At 33.4% G+C, this 25185-nt stretch overlaps 3 protein-coding genes and 1 long non-coding RNA gene across 6 annotated transcripts; 1 reads left to right on the forward strand and 3 right to left on the reverse strand.

The window, feature by feature from the left end:
- The first annotated feature begins 239 nt into the window (after positions 1-239).
- On the forward strand, positions 240-15782 carry LOC120150286. Its single transcript, XR_005518511.1, has 3 exons — positions 240-308; positions 1724-1727; positions 15770-15782. It is a non-coding gene; the product is annotated as an uncharacterized LOC120150286 (long non-coding RNA).
- Positions 1277-3211, reverse strand: LOC120150285 (vesicle transport v-SNARE 12-like). 2 transcript variants are annotated; one of them, XM_039162979.1, is made up of 4 exons: positions 2813-3211; positions 2476-2650; positions 1652-1813; positions 1277-1448 (listed from the first exon to the last, which is right to left on the reverse strand). In XM_039162979.1, exons 2-4 carry the CDS (start codon positions 2545-2547, stop codon positions 1296-1298), a joined length of 387 nt encoding a protein of 128 aa, XP_039018910.1. In that variant the 5' UTR covers positions 2548-2650; positions 2813-3211; the 3' UTR covers positions 1277-1295. The 2 variants fall into 2 exon arrangements, with proteins under 2 accessions (XP_039018910.1, XP_039018911.1); XM_039162980.1 differs by having other exon boundaries at positions 2476-3211.
- LOC120150284 (ARF guanine-nucleotide exchange factor GNOM-like) lies at positions 4074-10679 on the reverse strand. Of its 2 annotated transcripts, XR_005518510.1 has the most exons (5): positions 10545-10679; positions 8345-9168; positions 4406-8129; positions 4348-4357; positions 4074-4276 (listed from the first exon to the last, which is right to left on the reverse strand). XR_005518510.1 is itself a non-coding variant. In XM_039162978.1 (3 exons), exons 2-3 carry the CDS (start codon positions 9077-9079, stop codon positions 4473-4475), a joined length of 4392 nt encoding a protein of 1463 aa, XP_039018909.1. In that variant the 5' UTR covers positions 9080-9168; positions 10545-10679; the 3' UTR covers positions 4273-4472. The 2 variants fall into 2 exon arrangements, 1 of the variants encoding a protein (XP_039018909.1); XM_039162978.1 differs by having other exon boundaries at positions 4273-8129.
- Positions 15783-15929: 147 nt separating the features above from the next.
- Positions 15930-17954, reverse strand: LOC120150406 (cytochrome P450 CYP749A22-like). Its single transcript, XM_039163086.1, has 5 exons — positions 17628-17954; positions 17324-17550; positions 17010-17242; positions 16563-16941; positions 15930-16490 (listed from the first exon to the last, which is right to left on the reverse strand). Exons 1-5 carry the CDS (start codon positions 17908-17910, stop codon positions 16062-16064), a joined length of 1551 nt encoding a protein of 516 aa, XP_039019017.1. The 5' UTR covers positions 17911-17954; the 3' UTR covers positions 15930-16061.
- Between the last annotated feature and the right edge of the window lie 7231 nt (positions 17955-25185).

Consider the following 25185-nt stretch of genomic DNA (forward strand, 5'->3'; position numbering starts at 1 on the left):
TAAGAGAAACTTGACTATACACCCAAGTCCAAGACTCCAAGTAATTTAGAATAGATGCTGCTAGCAGTAGCATGATTAGTTAATTCTATGGAAGAAGTATAAACTATGAAATATAGCAGATAGCATACTAATATTTGAAGGATAAACTCAGGCCATATGTATTTCACATATTTCCAAAGATGTCTAATTTGTCAACAAGTTTTTTTTTCTTTTCACACAAAAACCACCGAATAGAAATCCTTTGAGGTTTCAGTTTCAAATCTAAACTACAATTACATGGGGTGTAGAAATGGATCATTTCAAAGACAGTGAGACCACTAGAAACAATCAAAATCTTCAGAGCTTTTACCATCATAACTGCTTCTATCAAAAGTTTGCTGCAAATGATGGAATCGTGGTGAACGGAAACACAGCAACTTGAGGACAATGCTGCCGTTGCGTCGGCAAAGGGTTGGCCGGAGGTAGAACTATAGATGGAGAGACCGATGACAGGGAATCCGTGGTTTTTTAGGTTTGTTTCAGTTAAGCTTGGGCTTTTTTGCAAGAGGATCTTCAGGGAAATTCGCGGGATTCAAAGGAGTAAAGATTGCAGTGAAGAACTGTGTAAACTCGGTTACAAGAGGAGAATGAGAAGTTGGCTTCTGTTTTGTGAACCTCTTTCTCTGTATATGACGAATGAATCTGCCAGATTTTTTTCTCTACAGAGGTGTGCCAACCCAAGGTGTTGGGACAGACCGATCATAATCTAAGGCTTGGATCCAAGAATCTTGGCACTGCCATTCACTTCTTGTAATAATGTCATGTGTCGTAAAACATGAACCTTTTTTACATTGTATATGATGAACCATCAAAGGGGGTGAATCAAATTTGTAGATAGGATTATCTCTATATTAATTCTTATTATTTATTTTTCCTGAAAGTATTTCTTATAAACATTATCAAAATGCATTTGGCCCACTCATACCCAAAATTTCAAACTCTGAAAAATTTTGATCCACTGATATTCATAGCTCATTTTCAATGGTGACATGGTATCTAACTGTGTAATGTTTTCACCATAAGATTCCTAGATCTTGAATCAGATAATACGTGACCCACAGAGAGTTTCACTCAAGGAGATTTTACATAAATGTAAAACCAAATATCAATTGTAAGAGAAAATGTACAAAATCATATATATCAGTTCAGCACACATGAACATGGAAGTATCAAATGACTGATGCAGCCATCACCATTCTTATTACAAGTTTACATAAAAATTGCAGAAACAGCCAGCCAAGAATTCAAGAGATTCATTAGTGATGTGAAATTTTGTAGTAGAGGATTAAGATGATTGCAAGGACAAGAGCTATAATTACGACAATGATCCACTTGTTCTTGATAATCCTCCGAGACATGGAAGTTAAAACTTTCTTACTCTTGTCTATAGCATCATCCACATCATAAAGCTGTGAAAGAAGAAAAAATGAAACAAAATTCATTAAGTGATATGAATAAATATGGTATACATGTCCGAGAAGGTGGCTAACTATACGTCTGCAATGGAACAGATGCCGACTAGAGATAAGTAAATATTCGCTGATAAAGAGCAATGTCCAATAGAAGTAAAGCTCAATCATCGATATACATGCATTTTTATCAGAAACAACACCTTGTTATGGGCATGTCTATCGCTGTTGATGCAGAACTTCAAGAATGGAGACCCAAGCTCTTGTGTCTCCAGAATAGTTCTTCGACACTCCTTAATTCTATCACTTGATTGATTCAGTCTTTTCACTGACATCGACAATCTTTCTCCTTGCTCGGCAGAAACCTGTACCATCAGTCACCACTCAATATAGCTCAACTGTTAAACACAAGATTTCTCATTTCATACAGACGGACCCAGCTGCAAATAAACAACAAGTAGCAAATGATACTAATAAAGTAAGACGATTTAAAATGTAAAGGCATGAATCATCCTATTCAACAAATCCTATTTTGTTCCTCTCTTCATGTACCGGTTTGGACATGAGCCATCCTATTCATTTGTCGGACACATTTGGTCATGAGTATGAAAAACATAAAATGAAATTAACATATGCGTTGTGTCATACATTACATATACTCACATCCGAGTTTAAGTAACTTAGAATATGTCTGACAACTTACTAAACATCAGCAGCCACAGTGCCTTCCAGTTGCACCAAGGATCAGCTTACGCTCTAACCCTCCCTTCCCCAACTTAAAATTACCAAAGAATTGTGATGCAAGAGGATACTAGAAAAGCAATTTCAGATTAAGAAAACCAAGTACATATAAAATGGTGGACACTCCAAATGCATATAGCTACATAAACACCTTCATTCCTCAAATATCCTATAGAACCTGATCAATTCAAACGCACTTCTCCAAATTGATAAAAAGATACAGCACGTGAATATATATATATATATATATAAGAAAAGGAGATGATATATAGAAACCAGAAACTACCGAGTGAGAATCAGCCATCCCAGGTTCCAACAATTCATCATGATCAGCCTGAATAGAATTGGGTGAAGACATTCTCTTGAATTCCCTCCTTCACTTATTCAAATCAGACTTATATTCCCTTAATTTAGCAACAAGTGTTGCCTTCATCCCTGCCTCCAAGTCCATTTTCCAGAATCTACCAAACAAAAAACAAACCAAACGTGTTATGTCCCTCAAGAAATAGAGAAGAAAATAGACGAAGAAGAGAAGAAAAGAAGAGAGAGTAGACGAGAGAATATAGATTCAAGAGAAGAAAAAATTCATTCTTTTCACACATGAAAATTATAGTCGACAGTACATGGTTATTTAATCACGGTTTCGTCCTATTTTGGCTTGGGCTTATCCTAAGGCCCTTGTTTCCCTTCCTTTTCATCAAAATTCCTCACTACGTGCAATCCCTAGCTCAATCCCTAATTCATTTTCTGAATCCCCAATGCCCTTCGCTTAGTGCTTCTCCTCCTCTCTCCCAGCCGTGACAACATGGTACCTGAATCAAATTGAACTTCTCCTTAAAAGGTACTTTTTTTTTCTCTGAAATGATTGCGGAAGTACCTGAATCGAGAATCGAAGAAGCAGAATTGCATTTTCGGGAAAGACACAGTACTGTCGTTGGTAGCCTCACTCATCTTCAAAAAGTTTGAGGCTATGATAGGATCAACAAAGAAAATGTTAAAAACTTGATGGGGCTTTAATAAGATAATTTTTCCAAGAGCTATACAACTGTGCATCTGAACTACTTTCTTTGTCGCTGTTGCCCGTTGGTGTGAGTACAAAAGCTGCATTTTACTCCTTTCCCTCTCGGTGTCGTAAATTGAACTATTCTTATGTATTCATACTATATTCATTACTCATTCGATATAACATTTAATTATATATTTATGTTATGTTAAGATTAATATACTAAATTTAATTTTAAAATATAAAAATCTTGCGCCAAATACACTTTAAATCTGATTTATTGGTCAAATACACCTACACTATGTAGGTCTAAGTTTGAGTCTCCTGTTCTCATCCTTATTTTCTTGAATAATTAAATTGATTAAATTGTTTTAATTAAGATTAAATTAATATAAATCATAAAGATCAAATATGTTATTATACAAATTTACTTAACTATCACATTAATAATTATCATACAAATAATAGTTAGTAATGAAATCAAATTAAAAGTTCAATGATCTAATCAACAGAACTTTTTGTTCGATGATAAAACTAGAATCGATTATTAAGATAATTTATCTTTTTTTTTCATTTTAAACCAATAAGCCCATTAAAAATAACAAATTGCATAACGATAACTAAGCAGATCACTTAAGATAGTATTGGATCCAATAAATAACAACTATGTCCAATCTTCACCATAGTTGCAGAGCCAAATTTCGATCTGTGAACAAAGCATTCTCTGGGAATTCGGTGACAGCACAAATAGTGTGAGAAAATTAATGATTCATCGCCATTCCAAGTAAAATCTTCTAACCATATGCTTCTATACATCAATGAGCAAAGGCAATATTAACGGTAACATATCCCAGGGACCGAAGTCCTAATATTTTCCCAATGAATCCTTCTCGTTGCAAAAAGCCAGAAACACCATATGCAGACTGCGAACTAATTAAAGTTTCTAAGGAATACCAATTTTAAAACAACATTTTGGCAAGGTTCCATGGAGGCAGCAATGAGATGGAACACTAACCAAATATAAAACAACAGGTAATTATAACTCAACAACTTATCCACATTTCTAAGGAAGGCTCACTCTAATTTTCCCCTATCCCTTTTACAATTTTGCATCCAATACGTCCAAACAAGACTTGGATTTGCGGAATCTTACCAGCATCATAACCTAACACGTCCTAATGCATCAATGTGGATCTCCTCGACAAATAGAAACATATCATGCGTGTGACACTACGGCTTGCTATGACAAGCCCTTCTCATCCATCCAACTGTACACAATGTTAACTTCCTGCACCAGCTCCTTCAGTGGTGGTTGTTTCATTTGAAGGAACAGAAACTGTTTCACCGGACACAATACCAGTTTCACCATGCTTGATCTCTGGATCCTGATCAGGGAAAACCTCGGACTGCAAAGATGGCGCAATGTTATTCACATGCAACCATGTCAGTTCCCACAAACTATCTCCTCCTAGTGCACTCCTCTGCATGAGTACTCCCTTTGTCTTCATTACGAGCAAGATGTTCTTGAGAAGCTCAAGCACTAGCTCCTGATGCTTCTCACTTTTCTTACCTCGAACTTTTACTTTCATATACTTTTCCATTCGGCTAAGCACACCAAGCCACAGTTTGCAGAATGTAGTTAACTGAGAGAGCTCAGGGAGTAACTGTAAGAACACTTTGGAAAGGAGCTTTGTAGCAAGAATAAGCGTGCCTTCCATATTGCGGTAGTCTTTTTGGTGTCCCTGAGCAATTTCAAGCAAGTCATCAAGCATTGTGAAGATTACAAGATCGAAACACTGCAACCATAAACCATGAGAAACGTGGATGCCATCCACTCCAGTCAAGCATTTCTGCAATGATAGAAGAGCATGGTTTCTGACATCTTCTCTCTGGTCCAAACAAACTTTTCTGAGTCCCTGCACAAGCCTCAACCATAAATCACCGACATCCTGAAACATCTTGCCAGCATCCTCCTCTCCCATTGCTTCCTTTGCCTCACGGGTCCACCTTTCCAAACAATCAACAGAACCGGACATAAGATCCAGTGCACGTATAGATCGCTCTGCCTGTCCAACACGTGACTCGGCAAACTGCCTCGCAGCATCTATGCAGAGAATATAATTGGCTGGGAGCAAGTGAGCCCCATCAGAGATAATAAATAATAGTGCATCAAAACCTGCTTCAGATGCTTCTGGATGTCGGGCTGTGATGGAAAGTAAAGATGTTATCGTGCGCCACCCCATTTGAGATCTGATATGGGTAGCATTTGCCTTCACTAGGCGACTTACTTCCTGTGTGATCTGCTCACGGTACGCATCAGCCACTCGAGCATCAAGCTTCAAGACAAGTTGCAGGGACCTCAAGAGTTCATCAGCCAGGTTCTCTTTGTAAGGAAGAAGCCTTTGGCAAATTCTAAGAAGCCCAAAAACAGCCTTTTCAACCAGGGCACAAGGCATAACGGTTGATTGAACAATATTAGCTATGTACTCATAGACACCCTGCCATAGAAGTACAATCCTATCACGGTTGTTCAAGGTAATAGCAATAAGCAACTCCAGGCAGAAAACGGCAGTATCTTCATCCTCAGGTGAGCTGTTTCCTTTCTGGGGCCGCCCTGCAGCCCAAATTAGGGCTCGTGCTAACTGCAACAAAGATTCAGCTTGCAAAATTTTGCTCTCTGTAAATATGCTATCAATGTGGCACTTTTGAATTGTCTGAAGGGTGCGTTGATGAGCAGCAAGTTGTTGCTCAGTGGGCTGTGATCTTGGCTCCTCTGTATCAAGAGATAAAAGCTGACTGAACCGGCCCATCAATCCAGAGGATCTCCTGGGGGTTCCTATGGACTGTAAGTGAGCTGAAGACAAAGAATTTGTAATTGGCTTTCCATGACCGGGGTCTGCAGAGAGCTCTGACTCATCAGCGGCATCACTGGCTACACGAGCTGGAAGAAGCCCCAGCTTGTGCAGTCGTAAGATGCAATCCAGTATATTCCTCCAACCTGTGCGAATATAGTCACCATATCTATTTGCAATAGTAAAAACAGTTCCAGTTGCCATCCTTGCTTTGGCGTCGTCACCAAAAGCTAACACTGGTTCCTCAATAGATGATGGATTCAAAAGTGTGGTAAATTTGCAGAGAGACACAACTAGGTCATCCAGTACATCTTCAAGATGATGGCATGCTGAAATCTTGGCAACAGCTAAGAATCCATCAATACAGGTCTGGTAAACATCTTCATGTTCAGCATGATCAAATACAACAGAGATAGCAGCAATTGTTGGACCTGACATTATTGCGAACATATCATGGTCAAGGTATGCTCTAGAATCAGCTACAATGAATGGTGCAGTTTTCTTAGACTTGTGCATCAGATCTATCCACCGACTCGGGGTCATTTCAGGATAACCGAAGCCTTGCTCTGGAGTTGTGCGGATCTCATTCTTGCATATTGAGTGGTATAATTCCGACAGAAATTCTCGAGGTAGATCGTTACCTCCGTTTATATGCCGATTATTCCGGATGAAATCCTCCTCTGTCATCTTTTTCTTTACTTGGACATTGTGCTGGTCAGTGTTAAGCATTATAAGTGAATATGATAATAACAAAGCAGCATCCTTATTAGCTAGAATCTGTGGGGATTGCTCATAATATCTCTCAGAGAATGCCTCCAGCACCCTTTCTATCTTTTGTGATTCTCCAGGCAATCGAAAAGTTTCCAGGAACAGTCTTAGTGCAGTATCTAGATTCATATCTTGGAAATCAAATGTCCCAGCAAATTCATGAAGAACCTGAACACAGAATTCATCATGATTTCCCAGGAAATCCCCAACAAGATTCTTATCTAATCCAGCAGTGTACCTGAAAAAGCAAGCCACACTCTGGGGGTCAAGTTTGTCAGGCAAAAGATGTGTTCCTTGGAGGAACTCTAACCCTTTTTTTGGGTCACGGTTGAAGTGATCAGCTCCAATCATCAACCTTCTTTTGATGTATTTTCTCCGCCTGACAAATGGAACCCAATGAACTGGATCATCGTAGTTATCACACTTCACCATCCAGAATGGCAAATATTCCTCGAGAATAACTGGGGCCTGCTCTGAACTAATCGAACCATTCCCAATCCTCTCAGCCATTCCCTGTATAACAGCAATTAAACCATCCAATGCAAGAATGTGCATTGCAGACAGAGGGCAGTTCACAGGGAATGCACTCTTTGACAACAAATTAGCAAGGTCTTCGAACACATTGCGGCAAGTTATATCACAATCTAAATTAGCATACATTTCCACCATAAATGTTTTCTGCCTACAGAAATCAACGAGGGCTTCCATAGCCACCTCCTGCTGCTGGTACGAAGCTCCATATTTGCCTTGTGCAAGCCTCAGAATCACACAGGAAAAAAAAGCTTCAAGCTGTAGTTTGAGTTCTGTACGGAGATGATGGTAAAGATTTAGAACAATACTACATACCATTGAAAGAATGAGTGGACTCATTGACAACCCAAATTGCATCAGATTACGAAATAATTCATCCTGAATCAAGCTCAATAGCCTTGGGTGACGACGGAAGGATGGTCCACCCAACTCTATAGCAGAGTTGATTAATCCCAAGGCAAAAAGCGGCACATCCTCATCAAATGCTAGGGTATTTGAGTGGGGGTCCATTCCCACGTGCTCAACAACATTAAGTAAAGAGCACAAAAAATGAAATATCTCCACCATGCAAGGGACGCCATATGGTTCTGTCATGAGGTGCAAATCATATGGAATTGTCTCCTTTCCGTCACCAGCTACTACCATACTTTCTTCCCTCACAGTTCCTACCAGACCTGCAGAATTGGATCCAAAACTTCCAGAAGATGCTTGACCATCATACTCAGAGCCGTTTCCATTTTCAACTTGTTTAGCCCCAAATGCATAATCACTATTTATCCCACCAAGCTGCAAAGCAGAAAACTCTAGATAAAATAAAAGTAGCGATGAAAACCATGACCAAAATAACAAAACATAACTGAAGAAATATCAATTGACTTCTAGAATGTTTTCTTTTCTCCTACATCAAGCAGGCAAAGGAAACAAGATAAGAAGAGGTTGAAACTTGAAACCAAAATTGAACAAAAACAAAAAAGCAGAGGAACACTAGAGCAAGCACCAACCTCAAGTTTAGCAGTGCTACTTCTGTTAATCAAGGCATGCTTTGTGTTCTCAACATTTGAAAGGTGTGAAAATATACACCTAACAAGTTCATGCATTGTGTGGCGAGCTATACGCTGCAACAATTCACCTTTCTTCTCTGCTTGGTGAACTATTCGAAAGCAAGTGTTCACGATTGTGCAAACATGCTGATTGCTCAACATAATAGAGGCTTTACTTTTCATGCAAGCAAGAAGAACCTGAAGTATCTTCATCAGTACCACTTCTTCCGAGGCAGGGTCAGTCACCTCAAATCGGCAGCTAGTCACAAAATCAACTACCAAACGCATAGCTTCTTCAACATTTACAGTATTTTGATCAATTACATCAAGGGTTAAAATTTTGTGAACCGAAGATAGAGCAACACCAGTGATTGATGCACCAGTTTCATCAGATTGAATCACATCTAAAAAAGGCTGAAGATACGCAACAGGGTTGATGGTATGCCACTGATTCTGCCACAAGAAAATTTGCTTTCGTAATGCCTTCAATGACTGAATTAAAGAGTGTTCTAGCTGATCGTCACTTGACATGTATCGACCACCCCATCTTACATTTCTCCTCATGACAGCTAATACAGCACCTACTTCCGAATTAATCATACATGCTAAAGTAGCTTTGTTAGAACATGTAATATCATAGTCCTCAGGTTCTTCCTCAATTGCCTTGATCCCAGGCTGCAGCTTGAGACGCCCCATTTCTGTGTAATATCCTTCTGGAACCTAAGGCCTTTATATATTTACCAACTGTTAGAAAGAAAGGCGCAGGGATCCCACCAGAGCATAACCTTCAAAAGTTACAAAGACAAACATTATAAACAAGTTCACTAGCAATTTCATTAACTAAGGAATCAACTACTGCTCAGCAGCTAAAAGAATATAAAAACATCTTAAAGCAGCCGTAGTAGCTACAACAAATACACAGAAGACTAAATAAGCTAGCATAATAGCAACATAAAGTAAAACATGAAAAAAATAGGTAAACGTAAGCCTGTAAATTGATATTGCAAAGCAAAGAGAAAGACTAAAGAGACATCTCAATGCATGAAGCAAAAGAAACAAGAGGGGAAAATACTTGATCATATACTCCCACCCCACAGACTTAGGTAAGACCAGCTTCTCCACAACAGATGCACAGAACCTCAAAGTTCTGGCTCCACATATATAACATGCATACTAGTATTGAATATCTGAGGCAAAAATTATTTTTTGTTTGGGAATTAAACCCCAAGTATGAATAGTGATCTAATGAAACATGCTTAAGTTTCTAAGACCTACAATAAATAAATTATAATGACGGTGCAACAGCAGCATGACATCAGAATAATACTTAAACACCAAGTTCCCAGGAGGGGCAATTTTAAACCAGAACCTACCATCGACCCTTACAGTTTCCTTCCTTCAATCAACTCTTCCACCAGTACATAATACTATCACTTCTTCCCACCATGAAAACCACAAACAACACCAACATCTCATTCTGTTTTAAATCCTAAATCTATTGCAAATTTCTGGTACCCTGAAAAAAGCAATGATAAGTTCCCACATAAAAAACCCTAGCAATGACGGAAACCATTATCATCAAAAGAATAGAGCACTAAACAAACAATAAGAAGTCTAAAATAAGATGATGCAGAATCACTACCAACCAAACAGAACCAAAATTTCTTTTAAGTGAAAGAAATATATATATTTAAATTAATCTGTCTAAATTCCCTTCCACTTAAAAAAACAGGTAACATCAGCAGTATCTATCACAGGTTAAGAGATCTAACAAAACGAGAAAAAAAAAAGCCTTCATTTTACCATATTCCAATCAACAAAATGCTCAGATAAAACCACCAAATCACATCTTAATCAACCGAAAAAACTAACATAGATCTAATACACAAGTTCATAACTCATAAAATATGATAAAAAAACAAAGGAAAAAATAAAGAAACTTAAATTTCTAAATGCACTGAGTTTGACTCATAGTTCGGGTTAACCTTCAAGATTCAAAAACGTTTTTCCTTTTCTTAGTTTTCGGCCTTCATTTCCTTTCATCTACTTTATATTGCTGCTCAACTCATATATAATAATTATAACAAAAAATAAGGAAAACAAAAAAATTAAATCGTGGAAGACGAAATTGAGATGCGATCCAGTGAAAGGAACAAATTACCTTAGTGAGATCCAACAACGAATTGATTTCCCTCTGTGTGAGATTATTGAAAAAAGAGGAAATGGGAAACGAGAAAAGCAAAGCGGTGTCTTGAGATGGACTGAAAATGAAAGTAAGATTTCATAATTTACAAAAACAACCCTTTAAATTATTATTATTTCGTAATTTAGATTATGGGGATCTGTAGAAAAAGGGCTAAGGCTAAATGGGTTTGGTCCAATTTTTTTTCCTCCAAAAAGAGCTGATATTTCATATATTTCTATTTATTTAAAGTATTTTGTGTTTTCCGTAACTAAAATATGATAAATACACTGAGCACTGAATAAAATTTGTTTATTATGTTTTATTTTAGCATATGCACGTTAATAATATTTGAGTAATTTTTCATATTTTAGCACTGAATAAATTTATATATAAATTACAATACATATAATTAAATTACGGATAAACTACATAAATTGTCACTAATATTTGAGTAATTTTTCATATTTTCCACTAAAGTTTCAAAACTAACAAATTAGTCACTAACATTATCGATTTGTAACAACTTAGCCACTAAAGTTATCAATTTATAACATATGGTAAAGTATAGTAATGATCACTAAACTTTTCTAAAGCTTTCATTTAGGTCCCCTAACTTTTAAAAAGGGACTAAATATTGGGGGAATGTATTACAAGCTTTAAACGTTAGGGGACCTAAATGAAAGCTTTAGAAAAGTTCAGTGACCATTACTATACTTTACCCTAATAATTAATATTTAAGTTAAATTCTAATATAATATTAATGATAAAAGAATATAATTTTTTTTACAGAATAAGGTTTCTTTGGCAATAATAATTATTATATTTTCTCTAATTTATGGGAGTAGATGAAAACGATACTTGTTAAATAATGGTTGTCCCTTGTTCACATATGTAATGAGGTAGGAGAGGTAAGATAGTAGGTTGCCCCCAACACTAGATTGAGAGCAGCTTCCGTATGAGACCTCCAAATTATGAAATGCCCTCCATGGGACTCGATCCCACGACCTCAATGTTAAGAACCTTGTGCTCTACCAACTGAGTTGGATGGTCATTTCCGAAAACGATACTTGTTAATTTTAGTTAATTTATTTTATATTAATCACGTCAAATTTTTATTAAGACAAAGCTAAAAAAAAAAATTGTCTTATCTAGTTGTCTTAATAAAGATTTTATTTAATATATTAAATAATTATAGATAAAGTACATAAATAATCATTAAATTATATTTAAATATTTTTTAGCTATTAAATTTTTAAAATTTATAAAAAGATCATTGGATTTTTTTATTTGATTACAAAATAGTAATTGCGTCGTTATCTATCGTTTTCCAGGGATGGACTAAGAGGGTGGGTGAGATCAATAACCCCTTGAAAATTTAAAAATTAACATATATTTTAGATTTTTTCTATTTATTTTTTATTAAAAAATTATTTTCGCGCTTCTAGAATTTTATAAGTTTACCCCAACATAAAATTTTACATCTGTTCCTGTCGTCAAAATCAATGATGTGACATATTAAATTATTAGATAATATCTCGTTTGACTCGTAAATTATATCTAAAATTTTATTTTGATAAATCCTAAACCCTAAAGATTTGTCATGATAGTTTCAATGAAAATACTAAAAATTTGATCCCTAACTAGTGTTGTTTTGTGGCATGTACAAAGCTTTTATAGATGTGGTGATACAAGCATAGGATATGTGAACCAATTTATTTTGGACAAAAAATTGAAGTTGTTTTTGAAGGCCGGAACGTTAGCTGACTTGAGACAAAATTTTTAATGAAAATTTAGGCAATTTTAGTTTGAGACGTCTTTTTAGTTATGTACCATCTTTCAATTACCTTTCTAATGTATCTTGAATCACCTCACTCGATCAGTCGAGAACTCAAGATATATTTGTTTTAACAAAGGCGACGCATGCAGAAAAATGGATATGAGTTCAAGAGAATTTTGATATATTACAAATTTTCAATTATTTTATTGGTTATTTATAATTAAATTATGTTATTTGTTTTGATTAATTTAGGATCTATTTATTATTTTAAGATTTATTTTCTTAGTTAGAGATAGATTTACTTTATTCTAAATCAAAATTGTTTTGTGTCTAAGTAAATACGTTATTTTTTTAATTATATTTAACATTAATATAAAAAATATCATTCTTTTAGAAAAACCTTAAAAATAGTCTAAAAATAGAAAAATTTAATATCTTTTACATTAACGCTGTATATACTTTAAAACAAAGTAATATTTTTATTTAGTCACAAAATACTTTTACTTTAAAATAAAACAAAATCTACTATTAATTAAGAAAATAATTTTAGCGGGTAGTGGGTGGGTGTGGATTTAGAAAGTGGTACCCGTCGCGGGTGGTGGGCGGGTAATGGGTTTGAGACATTACCCGCCCCGCATCCGCCCGCCCAACTAAATATCTATTAAATTTTGGACCATTATGAATTTAGGTGTAATTTTAGAGACTAATTTATAAATTCTAATATTGTATAAGATATAACATGTAATTTATCCAACTCTCCAACAAATAGCAAAGGATATTTTGGGCATTCTTGTCTCCACTGTCCCATCAAAATCTGCATTCAGTATAGGTGAAAGAGTAATTGGTCCTTATCGTAGTTGACTACTTCTAGAGACGATTGAAGCATTAATGTATGCTCAAAATTGGCTTTGGGCCAATATTAAAGGTAATATTATTATTTAGTTTATATTAGTTATCAAATTGTGCTTAATTATCTTATTAAAGTTTAGTTACTAACTTATATTAGTTTTACTTTCTATTATATATGTAGATAGTAGTTAATTTAAATTGGAGCGCTCTCAGTTGGAGGAAATAGAGAATGATGATTGTAATACTGGAGTATTATATGTCACAAATATTGCCTGAAATTTTAGAATATTGTGCCAAAGAACAAAAACATTATGTGTTTGTCATTTATGTTTCTAGACTTTAATTATGTCCTTTATTATGGTGTTTTATGTATTTTAAGATCTATATTAACACTTAACTTAGATAATCCTTGGATTATTTTATTATGTTTCTTAATAGACATGTTTTTTTATGTTTGTTGCTTATGTATAACTTAAGTTTGTTGTCAGGCGGGTCTAGACGGGTACGTCGCTAGTGGGTGTGGGGATGGATTTGAGAATATACCCGCGTGGGCGGGTGTGGATTTGAAAATTTGTACTCATCATGGGTGGTGGGCGGGTGGTGGATAGAAAAATATTAGGTGGGTATGGGGATGGGGGAGGGGGTATCCGCACCCGACCCGCCCGTTTGCCATCCCTAGTCTTATACAGAATCTAATTAAAAATAGGGTAAAGTATAGTAATGGTCACTAAACTTTTCTAAAGCTTTCATTTAGATCCCCAACTTTAAAAACTTGCAATACATTCTCCAACATTTAGTCTGTTTGGAATATCGTCCCCCAACATTTAGTCCGTTTGCAATATGGTCCCCGACGTAACTGTTGGGGGGCCATATTGCAAACAGAATAAATGTTGGAGGACTGTATTGTAAGTTTTAAAAGTTGGGGACCTACATGAAAACTTTAGAAAAGTTCAGTGACCATTACTATACCCTATAACATATTGGTTACTCAACGTTAAGAGTCGTTAACGTGGATGACAGAAAACTGAAATGGACCATGAACTGCTTATTTGACCCATTGACAGAAAAGCCAAATAATATGATACTTATACAAACAAAAATTGATACATGTACAATTTTGAAGCCCCTTAAAAAGAGTAACCTCCAAAAATAGTCAAAACATTTCCAATAATAAACCACACAAAAATGTATGCTTTTAATGCCCATTTCAATGCTCCAATAATCTCCTAAGCCTGCCAAGTTACCATGCAAAAAATGAATCAGCAAAAGTCAATGAAGAACCGATTGCTCATATTAGTAAGCTTGAGTGAGAGAAAAATGAATAAAATAAAAATAAAATGGGATTGGATTGGATTTTTATTTAAAGTTGAAGAGTTATCGGTCAACGAGTTAGGTAAGCGGTTAATGGTCTATCTCAACTTTCCATCACTCATGCTAACTGTTGTTAATGTCGAGTGACTAATTTGTTTTAATCGATGACGTTAATGATCAATTTGTTACAAATCGACGACGTTAGTGATCAATTTGTTACCAATTTGTTACTTTTAAAACTTTAGTGAGAAAAAAAAACTTAATATAGTTTACCCTTAAATTATACTCTTAAATGATCATTTTAATTATTAGTTTTTTAAAAAATTGTAAAATAATTATTAAAATTATTAACTTGTTATGAAACGATCATTACAATATTATAATAAATTATAAAAATTTAATAAATTTATTAATACATTACAATATTTTGATAAAATTTAATGATATATTTTAATAATTTGTTAAATTAATTTTTTAATTTTTTTTTAAAAATCAATAATTAAAATAATATTATTTTTTTTAATGAAAATCACTAATTTTATTCAAAATAGGAAATATCATATATTACAATAAAGATTTACAATCATAATTGTAAATTAAGCACATAATTAGTACAAATTCCTATAATAATTGAAATAAAACTAGTAATTTTAGATCACATAAGAACCATACAAGGAAATATTAAAACATAACCAAGAAAATTCGATCATAGATAGATACAAAAAGATCTGATAGCATTGGAAAATAAACTACTAAAGGGGATCAAGCAACTGAAAGACCACGACAAACTATAAATTAGACTCGAGCGATACGAAAAGCTATCTACGAACGCATAACGGGTATCTAAATCCAATTCTAGGGTCCAAAACAGGGAATATCAATAATATAACATATAAATGTCATATTGATCAGTTGTGGTGATGTCAAATCATCCCTTCGAAAAAGATAAGTGAAAATAACGGTCAAACGACCGAAAAACGTGTCAAAACATATAAGAAAACTTGTCATAAAGGCATATGAAAACGCATCATACTATCATACTTATTTAAAATAAATAAAAAATAAAAAAAGATGTAATAGAATACTGACGGTCGACAATCAATACTAAAATTGGTGTTGCTGTCGATCGACAAAGACAAAAAGAAAAAGGATGATGAGTTACCAATGAGAGAAAATTAATAATTAAAAATAATAACTTTATTATACTTCAATGATCTTTGTTACTCCTATATTTTACTCATATTTCATTTCTCTAAAGACTAAGACAAGCTATAAGTAATGTAGTTTTAAAATCATAAAGTCAATAAAACTCAAGAAAATGCGGGCCTGACGATGGCTACAAGAAGATGAGTTTCGTAGAAATTACCTTCAATATTAAAATTCAACTACAAACTTTTTTACATAAACTATTTAAAAAATCAAAATTAAATAAAAAGTGATCATTATTTTGAAATTTTGACCTCGATAATATTTATTACATCCGCAACACTAAAAGTGGCGAAAACTAGAGTGCTAACATAGGAGCAGCTATTGCTTTAAGAAGTTGAGGCATCAGTCTATAAAGAATGAAGCATAACTTGAATCCCATGTTGTGGTTGAAGCGTGATTACAGGGAATGGGGCATGAACATAGGCCGGAGAGAGACTAATGGTGTAGCGTCGGAGGATCATTGAGAGAGCAATCTTTGTTTCCGTAGTTGCGAAGCTCATACCGACACAAGATCGAGGTCCCATGGAAAAGGGAATGAATACAGCGGAGTTGTATTTGGTCGCGTTGGCGATACCTTCGGAGAATCTCTCGGGTTTGAAAAGATGTACATCGTCTCCCCATAGTTCAGGGTCATGGTGAAGTGTCAAGATTGGGATGAGTACCTCCATATTAGCAGGCAAAACCAGCTTCCCCAATCCAACTCCTTTCCCAACTTTTCGAATCACCGCAGCTACGGGAGGATACAATCTCAGGGTTTCATTCAGGATCATGTTCATCTGCCAACAAAATCAATTTCATACCCGAACATATTATTGGAATTGTAAGAGACTGCGAATTAATTTGCTTACAGTTTTCAGTTTGGAGATGCCTTGGTGATCGGGGTTTTGGTCACCAAAGACCTCAACCACCTCTTGTCTAGCTTTTTCTTGCCAATCAGTGTGGATTGCTAAAACCAGGACCGTCCATGCCAGCAAGGAATTAGTTGTTTCTTGACCAGCAAAGTAGAATGTTTTGCACTCATCCACCATATCGTCCACCGTAAGTCGGTTTTTCTCGTCAGAATCATGGTGAGCATTTACAAGTAATCCCAGAAAATCATCACCGAAATTATCGGATTCTCCGCTCACTACTTTCTCTTCCCTTCTCCTAACCATTTCCATCACACGGTCATGTATTCCTTTAGCAAGTTGCTCCGATTCTACTTGGTCCGTACTTTTCCGTATCTTGCTGCAGAAGAAAACAAAATTATCGATCGATTGCGGATATAGTCGATAAGAAAATCGAAATTCGATTACCTGATGACAGGAATCCTAGCATTGAAGTAATTTCTGCTAACGAGTACTGATAATTTCGTTAACTTTTCGAAGATCTTCTTCCCTTCCAAGTAATTACTTCCAAAAGCTGTTCTCGATATAACTTCCGCAGTCAACAACCTGAACTCCTCAAACACTTCTATTTCTTTCCCTTCTTGGCCTTTCCACTTCTCCAGCATCGCCTCCACGCTAGCGATCACCGCCGGATTCATGTTCTGCCACAAAAGAATTCAAGTATCAGTTTCCAAAACAATTGTGTTGTGTTTATTGTGATTGACGACGATTCGAAGTTTTACTTTTAAACTTTCACCGTGGAAAGCATGATTCGCTAACTTCCTTTGCCTTGCCCATTTCGCACCTTCGGATGACACGAGCCCGTCGCCGGTAATCTTGTACACGAAAGCTGAATCATCCTTCCTTTTTGGAAAAGTTCCGTCGTTGTTTATCAGTATTTCTTTGATTATTCCGGTGTCGGAAATCACCAGTTGAGCTTGGTTTCCCTCCCATGTGAGATAATTCTTCCCTAAATCAAAAAGTAAATGAACATTCAAATGAAAAATTATATATTATAACATGAAAAAGCATGTTAATGGTGATCACCGTAAGTGTTGATCCAGGCGTGAATCTGAGGAATAACTCTGGGAACAATATCATGTGTTAAAGCCATGGGTTTGCTCAGAGCTTCGTATCGGAAAAGGGTAGAGGCCTTGTTGTTTCCATGGAAGAATTCGTAGGGAGGTCCTTCGATTCCTTGTAAACTCAGTGCTTTCTGGATTTTGAGCGGCGTCCACCAGTATTTTTCAAGGAATTTCAACACAGTTATGAACAAAAATAAACTAAAACAAGTTGCGAGAAAGATTAAAAGGTTTGCTGTTGAATCCATTTCCGGCTCTTTAACTATGAATTCAACTGTTTATTCGAATCCATTATATATCATTGGAAGGCTGAAGATGATGACAAAAGCTTTAAAAGCTGGCTTTCGTCTTCCCCCGGATTTAGTGCTATCCAAGATTCGTCACATGATATATCGTATCTTCTAATAAATATATGATTTATTTATTACTCAACATAATTAGTCTTTTCGATTAAATAAAACGTACAATAATGAATTGATACAATAATTCTAAATCCATCTAGTTGTAAATTTTACATTTAAATATTAATCTTAACTTTGACAATTGCAAACTATAATTTTATATTTAAATAAGAAGGTTTAATATTTTATATTCAAATATATAAAATATTAAACCTTTTCTGAAAATAATAAGTAATTCAAGTTTATATTTTCCAACAATTATATTATTATTTTTGAATAGTCTAGATTGATTATAAAATAATATTTGTTCATAATATTTCTTAATCATTATAACACACACCCTAGACCCTACAAACACAATTGCATAAACCTAGGATTTTAAGATAAAACAACACTCTCTTTAACCGTCGAGATCACTCAATTGGTTCAACAATTATATTAATTTTTTAATCTTCGTAAAAATATGAGGATCAAATAAAAAAAATTCAATTTTATAAAATATCATGACGAAATTTACAATTAGACCGAAAAAATTAATACGTGAGTTTCTATTTTCCAATCATGCAGATATTCTATTTACAATTTCAGATAAATTTGAAGATTTGATTTGTCGGACAAGATAAGATAAACAAACATGATGTTAATTTGATTAGGAAACATTTTTATCAATAACGTTCAGGAATGAGTCAAGAGCAAAAAGTCGAACATAGAAACACATCACTAATACAATACACCGATGCACATTACTAATTAAACTGTCCGTATTAAAAAAAATATTTATCAAAAAATAATCTTTAATTTAATTTTAATTCTAATAAAAATATAATTAAATTTTATTTTTTATTAAGAATAATAATTAATTTAAGTTATAATTAAAATTGTTAACTTATATAATTTTAGAGTTCATCGCAAATTAACCCAACAACAATCAACAATCTATTGCCAACTACCAACGTTCATCATTGAAAAACTAGATTCAGTCAAACAACTGAAGTGAACCATGTTTGTAACAGTGATTGTTGAAGAAAATGATTTTCCGACCATAAACGATAATCGTCGGCAGTCTATTGCAGATGGTTGAATCTAAGATAAAATCTAAAATTATATAAGTTATCAATTTTAATTCTAAATCAAAAAATAAAATTAATTATTTTTAATTAAATAATAATAATTTAATTATGTTTTTATTATAATTAAAATTAAATTTTAATAAAGGATTAATTGTGGATGAGTCAGTATACTTTTTAATATTTCTTTAATAAGGACAGTTTAATTATTAATTTGCATTGGTGTGTCGCATTAGTGATATATTTCAGTGTGCGATATACACTCTAGAATTTTCCTAAGGTATAGTAATTAATGTTTGATTAATTATTTCAAAATTCATAATTTTCATCGAGGAACTCAATATTATCTTGCATTGTAATTGTCATTTAATCTAGAATCTTACTAATGGCATATTGCATAATCCAAACTCTGTTTACAAAAGAAATATAACTAATCAATACACAAAACTTAGAACAACAAAAGCATGCAAGAAAAACAGACATAAAATCCGAAATTCCTGGAAATTGCAGTACATCGCGAGTTTATGTAAGACAAACAATAAACAGCATTTGACACTTTGATTCTTAACGTTAATAGTTTAATATAATCTTTCTTGTCATCGTCGATACATGTCATGTTTTCTATTTAGTACTTGGCCTGTTGCAGCTAGTAGCATTATTGCATTGGATAAATCCACCGATATCCAAACGGAAATCATTTTTTTTAATGATTTCGTGGGGCAAATAAATCGGAATTTGATTTGAAACTATACAATTTTATTTTTTTGAAGCAGATAAACATGACGAAGACGTTATTCTCCGAGAATAACTCAAATAAAAAATACGAAATAAGATGGGCCGTTATCCTCCAAAGAGGAACTCAAAACATTAAACAGAAAATAGCATGGGGGATGTTATCTTCTGAAGAGGAACCTAAAACAGAAAACAGATTGAGGACGTTACTCTTCAAAGAGAAACCCAAATAGAATATATAGATTACACCAATCTAGGGATAAGCGTTCGATCGACTCAAGTCAAGTTAAAAAAATTCAAGTTATTTGAGTTGACGAGTCCTATTTTATAACTTAATTTTTTTTTCAAGTCTGAGTCGAGTTTTCGAGTTTCTATTTAAGTTTAATTATAAATATTTATAATATTATGATATTATTTGATTCTAATTTAAATGATTTTTTTATAACCATATACAATACATATATATCTCTTCACATTTTTTCATATGTGATATACATATATCACACAGAGTCGAGAGACTCGATGTAACACCCTTAACTCATATATGTCTCGATATACGAGTCAAAGATATCACATCAACTTAAAAATATTTACTAAACTGAAATGACATAAAAATTTGTTTCTATCGTAACCGGTTTTTGCCCGGGCACGAAAAATTTACTTGGCGGGAAAATAATGTGAATAAATAAATGATTTTGATTTTAAAAAATATTTTGGGAGTCACCATTGACATTTTTGGGTTAGGTAGGTCAAATACTTAAAAACAATCTTTTAAAATAGTTTTTAAGAAAACATAATTTAAAAGATAAACTGATCTGCGTATAACCAAAAAATTTTAATAAAAAGGATTTGTGGTCGGTTACGTTTAGGGAAGGATTAGCACCCCTATAACGCCCAAAATTGGTACTCATTAATTATAAATTGTCTCTATTATTGGAAATTTAAGAATTCAAAGATATATTTAATTTATAATCCTGTTATTTCAAATTTATTACTATATTTAAAAAATCTATTAATAAATAAGATATTTATTTATTTAGAAATATCAGAAAAGGGCTTCTAGGTACTTTAAGACAACTATTTTCTTAATATTTAAAAAAATAAATAAATATTAATAATATATTTCTATTAAAATAAATTAGTATAATTTATAAAAATTTATTTAAGAATATCAGAAAAGGACATCTAGGTGCTTTAAGACAACCTATTTCTTAATATTAAAAAATATAAATATTTAAAATATGATTATTATTATTTTTTTAAAAGTAAAAAAATGTAAAAATAGGATTTAAATAGAAAACAAATAAGATAAATAAATAAATATTATATATATATATGACTTAAGATAATACTAATAAAATAATAATAATTTAAACATATATAAAAAATAATAATAAAAAAATTATAAACTTAACTTAAATGAATAAAAAAAATCAAACTATTAGGGATTAAAATATAAAATTTAAAGATCCTAATTCGAATTATTCAAAAGATATGTCCTAATAATGTAATTTAGCCTTAATTAGTCATTTCGGGGTTTAAAATAAAAGTTATTAAAACTTAAAACTATAATTCGAAACATTAATATAATATAAACATTAATAATGCAATTTAACCATAACCCTAAACATATATATAAACATATATAATTAGTGGCGAAAATATAAAAAAATAAAATTGAAATACCAAATTAAAAGACATATAAGTTGATTTTAGTGACCATAATGTAAATTTATAGAACTTGAATGACTGCGAAAAGGGTTTTACCCTTATTAAATTACAGACATGCCCCTCCCCAAAACGACGTCGTTCGGGGAGGGTATTTAAATCCAAAAACCGGCCTCCTTGGGCCAGTTTATTTCATTTTCTGGTTTGGCTTCTCTCTCTAAAGAGAGAGAAGCTTTCGTCTTCTTTGGCCAAAAAGAAAACTGGCCACCGACCGGCAGCCATTTTCCGGCATCGACAAACGGTGGCCGGAATTTTACAAATTAACCCAAATCCTCTGTTTTTAAACTCTAAAGCCAAATCTAATACCCTTTTCTCCTAAAACCCTCCAATATTTCCTAGATCTAAGGAAAATACCTTCGGTATTTTCGGTTCGACGGCTGTTTGGAGGGCTCCGACGGACGTGGTAAGTTTCTCTCCCTTCTCTTTGTTTTTCTTTTTTGAATGGTTGTTTGTTGGTGTGGTATTTGGCTTGTTGTTTGGATCTTTCGCCTCTGTTCGTAGTGGTTTTCTACTCTCTGTTGCCCTGTCCTTTGCTCCCCTGGTTCTTGGCTGCTGTTGGATGTGTTCCTTGTTGTTGAGTCTCCTCGTTGTTGGTTGTTCCCTTCTGTTCTCTGTCTCTTTTCTCTCTTGCAGGATCTGGAGGCTTTTATAGCTACCACGACGTTCTGTTTGGACCGGTCCCGAGAGGGAAACCTCGGTGAGTTACCAAATCTAGGCTGGTGACTCACCGTAGGGATGATTGTGGGCTGCCATCTGGCGTTCTGGAGGCTTCAACTAGGCGTGGCAGTAGCAGCGGCGTCAACGTGGGGCGGCTGACCGTCGGCAATAGCTGGTTGGACCATCTGGCTTGGGAGGCGTCGGCAGAGGCGGCTGCTGGCCTTCTAGAAGCATCAGAGGCGGCTGGGAGCTAGGGTTTGAAAACTCTAGCTGAAATGTTACAAACCCTAAAGGGTTTGGGTTCTACTAGGCCGGTTGTAAATGTAATCGGGCCCTAATTTTGGGCCTTGTAATATTTATTTTTTATTTAATAATAATAATAATAATACTAATATTAATAATAATAATAATAAAACGAAATGAAAAAAATTAATGTTTACAGTTTCTTTTAAAAACACTCATATACTTTAAAAATCTATTTTTAAAGTATAGCTCAACCTATAATTTATTTCTTTGTTACAGGAAAATAAATTCATTTGTTAATCAGAAATTTTATTAAATCATGTCTTTTCGTGAAATCATTTAAAAACATAATAACGTAATATATTCTTTTCATGCATAGATACTGATAAAACTAAACTAAGTAAAATAAACTAAAATAGTTCTAGTTTACTATTACATATTATTTAAAATAAATACGATAAATAAAAACTACTGACATAATGATACATGTCACAATTAGTCAAAAGAAACTTCAATGATGTCTTACTGATACTGGTATTATAGATGATCTGTACATGATGCTTGGAAGGCTCCTTATAAAACGTTTGTATCTTAATCAGACCCTACGCATGAAAATCATCACACACTAAGTATAACTTAGTGAGACAGTAATACTAAAGATGAGAACAAATAAATAAAGTATCAACATATATATATAAATTTATAAAAAAATAAAATAAACAAACTTTCATAATTTCAAGCCGGATATCTCATGCTAAACTTTATCAGAAACCTGAAAAGAATCATCAGATGATTTTCACAAAATCATAATAAATCATATCATACAAAATAATCAGTCCATATTATTTTGTCATCAGACACTTTTCAGAACTTTCTTATTTCATTTTTATAGCCCAAAATATATTTTAAGAGAATATAAGGTACGTGAGTTAGACGAGTGTGCGCAATACAGATCTCAGATCATCAGAGTTGGAACAGATAAGCACACACAGTGCTATCAAATCGGAAATAACAATACGCACACAAAGTGCATTCAGATCAGAATATATATACTAGTGTATACTCCAATACACCACCGTATATCAGAATCAGAACAAATAATCACTCCACCTCATGGCATGCCAATTGTACCTTTGACTCTCAATATAGCATACAATGGGCTTTCAGTTCATTTCGTAATCATTTGATAAATATCATATCCGAATCAGAAATATATTTAATTCACATTCGTAAAATGTGACATGGGCAATTCATACCTAAAATCATTCATAAAACTTATTAAAACTATTATGGATATAATTCCATAATCAAAACATAATTCATATCTTTGAAATAAACAAGGTGAGGTTGACTTATCGCAAGTCGTCATCGATCAAAATAATTAAATAAATAAACTGCACTTACATTTGCCTCACTATAGAACTTGTATATAATAATCCTAGTCACAAGCTTTGTCCTTTCCTTTCGAATCATTCGGATTGCTAGATTTAACGTAGTCTGACAATACCAAATTATAACACAAAAATTGTTTGAACTACATATTAATATCGTACTAATATAAGCTCGTTTTAACATTTGAAAATCTATAAAATAAAATCGATAACTAAATCGATATCAACCAAACTCATAACTCCATTATAACTTCAAACTTATCCAAACACTTTTTCAATTCCATAAATAACTATTCCCAACATGATTCTTCAACTTTTACCAATTATGAAATTAACCCACATATTTTAAATTCTTTCTAGAATTCAACTCAACTTTTCCTTTAATTCATAATGGTCCTTCACCATTATGATAATTGTACATTAATTACTAAAATTCCAGCACTTGAATAAAATACCCAAATCAATTCTTCAATATTCAAAACATTATAAATTTCAACCCAAACTTTCCTAAACTTTTTATTTTCAACACTTAACTTTATAAATTTGTAATTCAACCTCAACTCAATATTTAATTCAAAATTCAGTATACTAAAAAATTTTCCAGCATTCAATAATTTACTCAAACAATACTTCTTCATTTAAGAACTTGCAAAAAAGTCCCCAAAGTTTTGGAACCTTTCGAATTCCACCATCTAGCCATTAAAATGAATTCTTTTAGAATTCTTCTCAACATTTCCAATTTATTAAAAATGGTCTCTTGCCATTTAACTTCAATTCCAAGCATCCAAAAATATACTTAACATTTAAACATCACTATTCATCTTCTAATCCATTTCAACTTAAATTCTAAAATTTCCATATTCAGTCAACTTGCACTACCTTTAAAGAATCAGTATTCTGTATTGATATACACACTGGAATTTAATTCCATTTCTTCTGTTGAAAACTATACTCGAATAAAAATCTATCCATATAAAGAACTTCTTCTAATTCATTCTGTACAATTTATGGTGAATTATCAAAGTTGACTGACAGAATCTGTTTTGTGCAGAATCTGCTGCCCGTTTTCTGACCTTTCCTCGGTTAAAAATTCATATCGTTTTGTATACATCTTGAAATTGATCCCTGTTTGTTTTAAACAAAATTTTATTGATATACGAACATAATATATAAAAATCACCTCCAAATAATATTTATAGAATTTTTGGTGAATTTTCAAACTCACTGCCAGATTCAAAAATCTAAACTATTTTCATTAATTTGCAATCTTAGGTTCTTCATCAATTCTTACAACACTTCTAATA

This window comes from Hibiscus syriacus, unplaced genomic scaffold, assembly GCF_006381635.1.
Source record: "Hibiscus syriacus cultivar Baekdansim isolate YM2019G1 unplaced genomic scaffold, ASM638163v2 tig00111022_pilon, whole genome shotgun sequence".
NCBI classification, from domain to species: Eukaryota; Viridiplantae; Streptophyta; class Magnoliopsida; order Malvales; family Malvaceae; genus Hibiscus; species Hibiscus syriacus.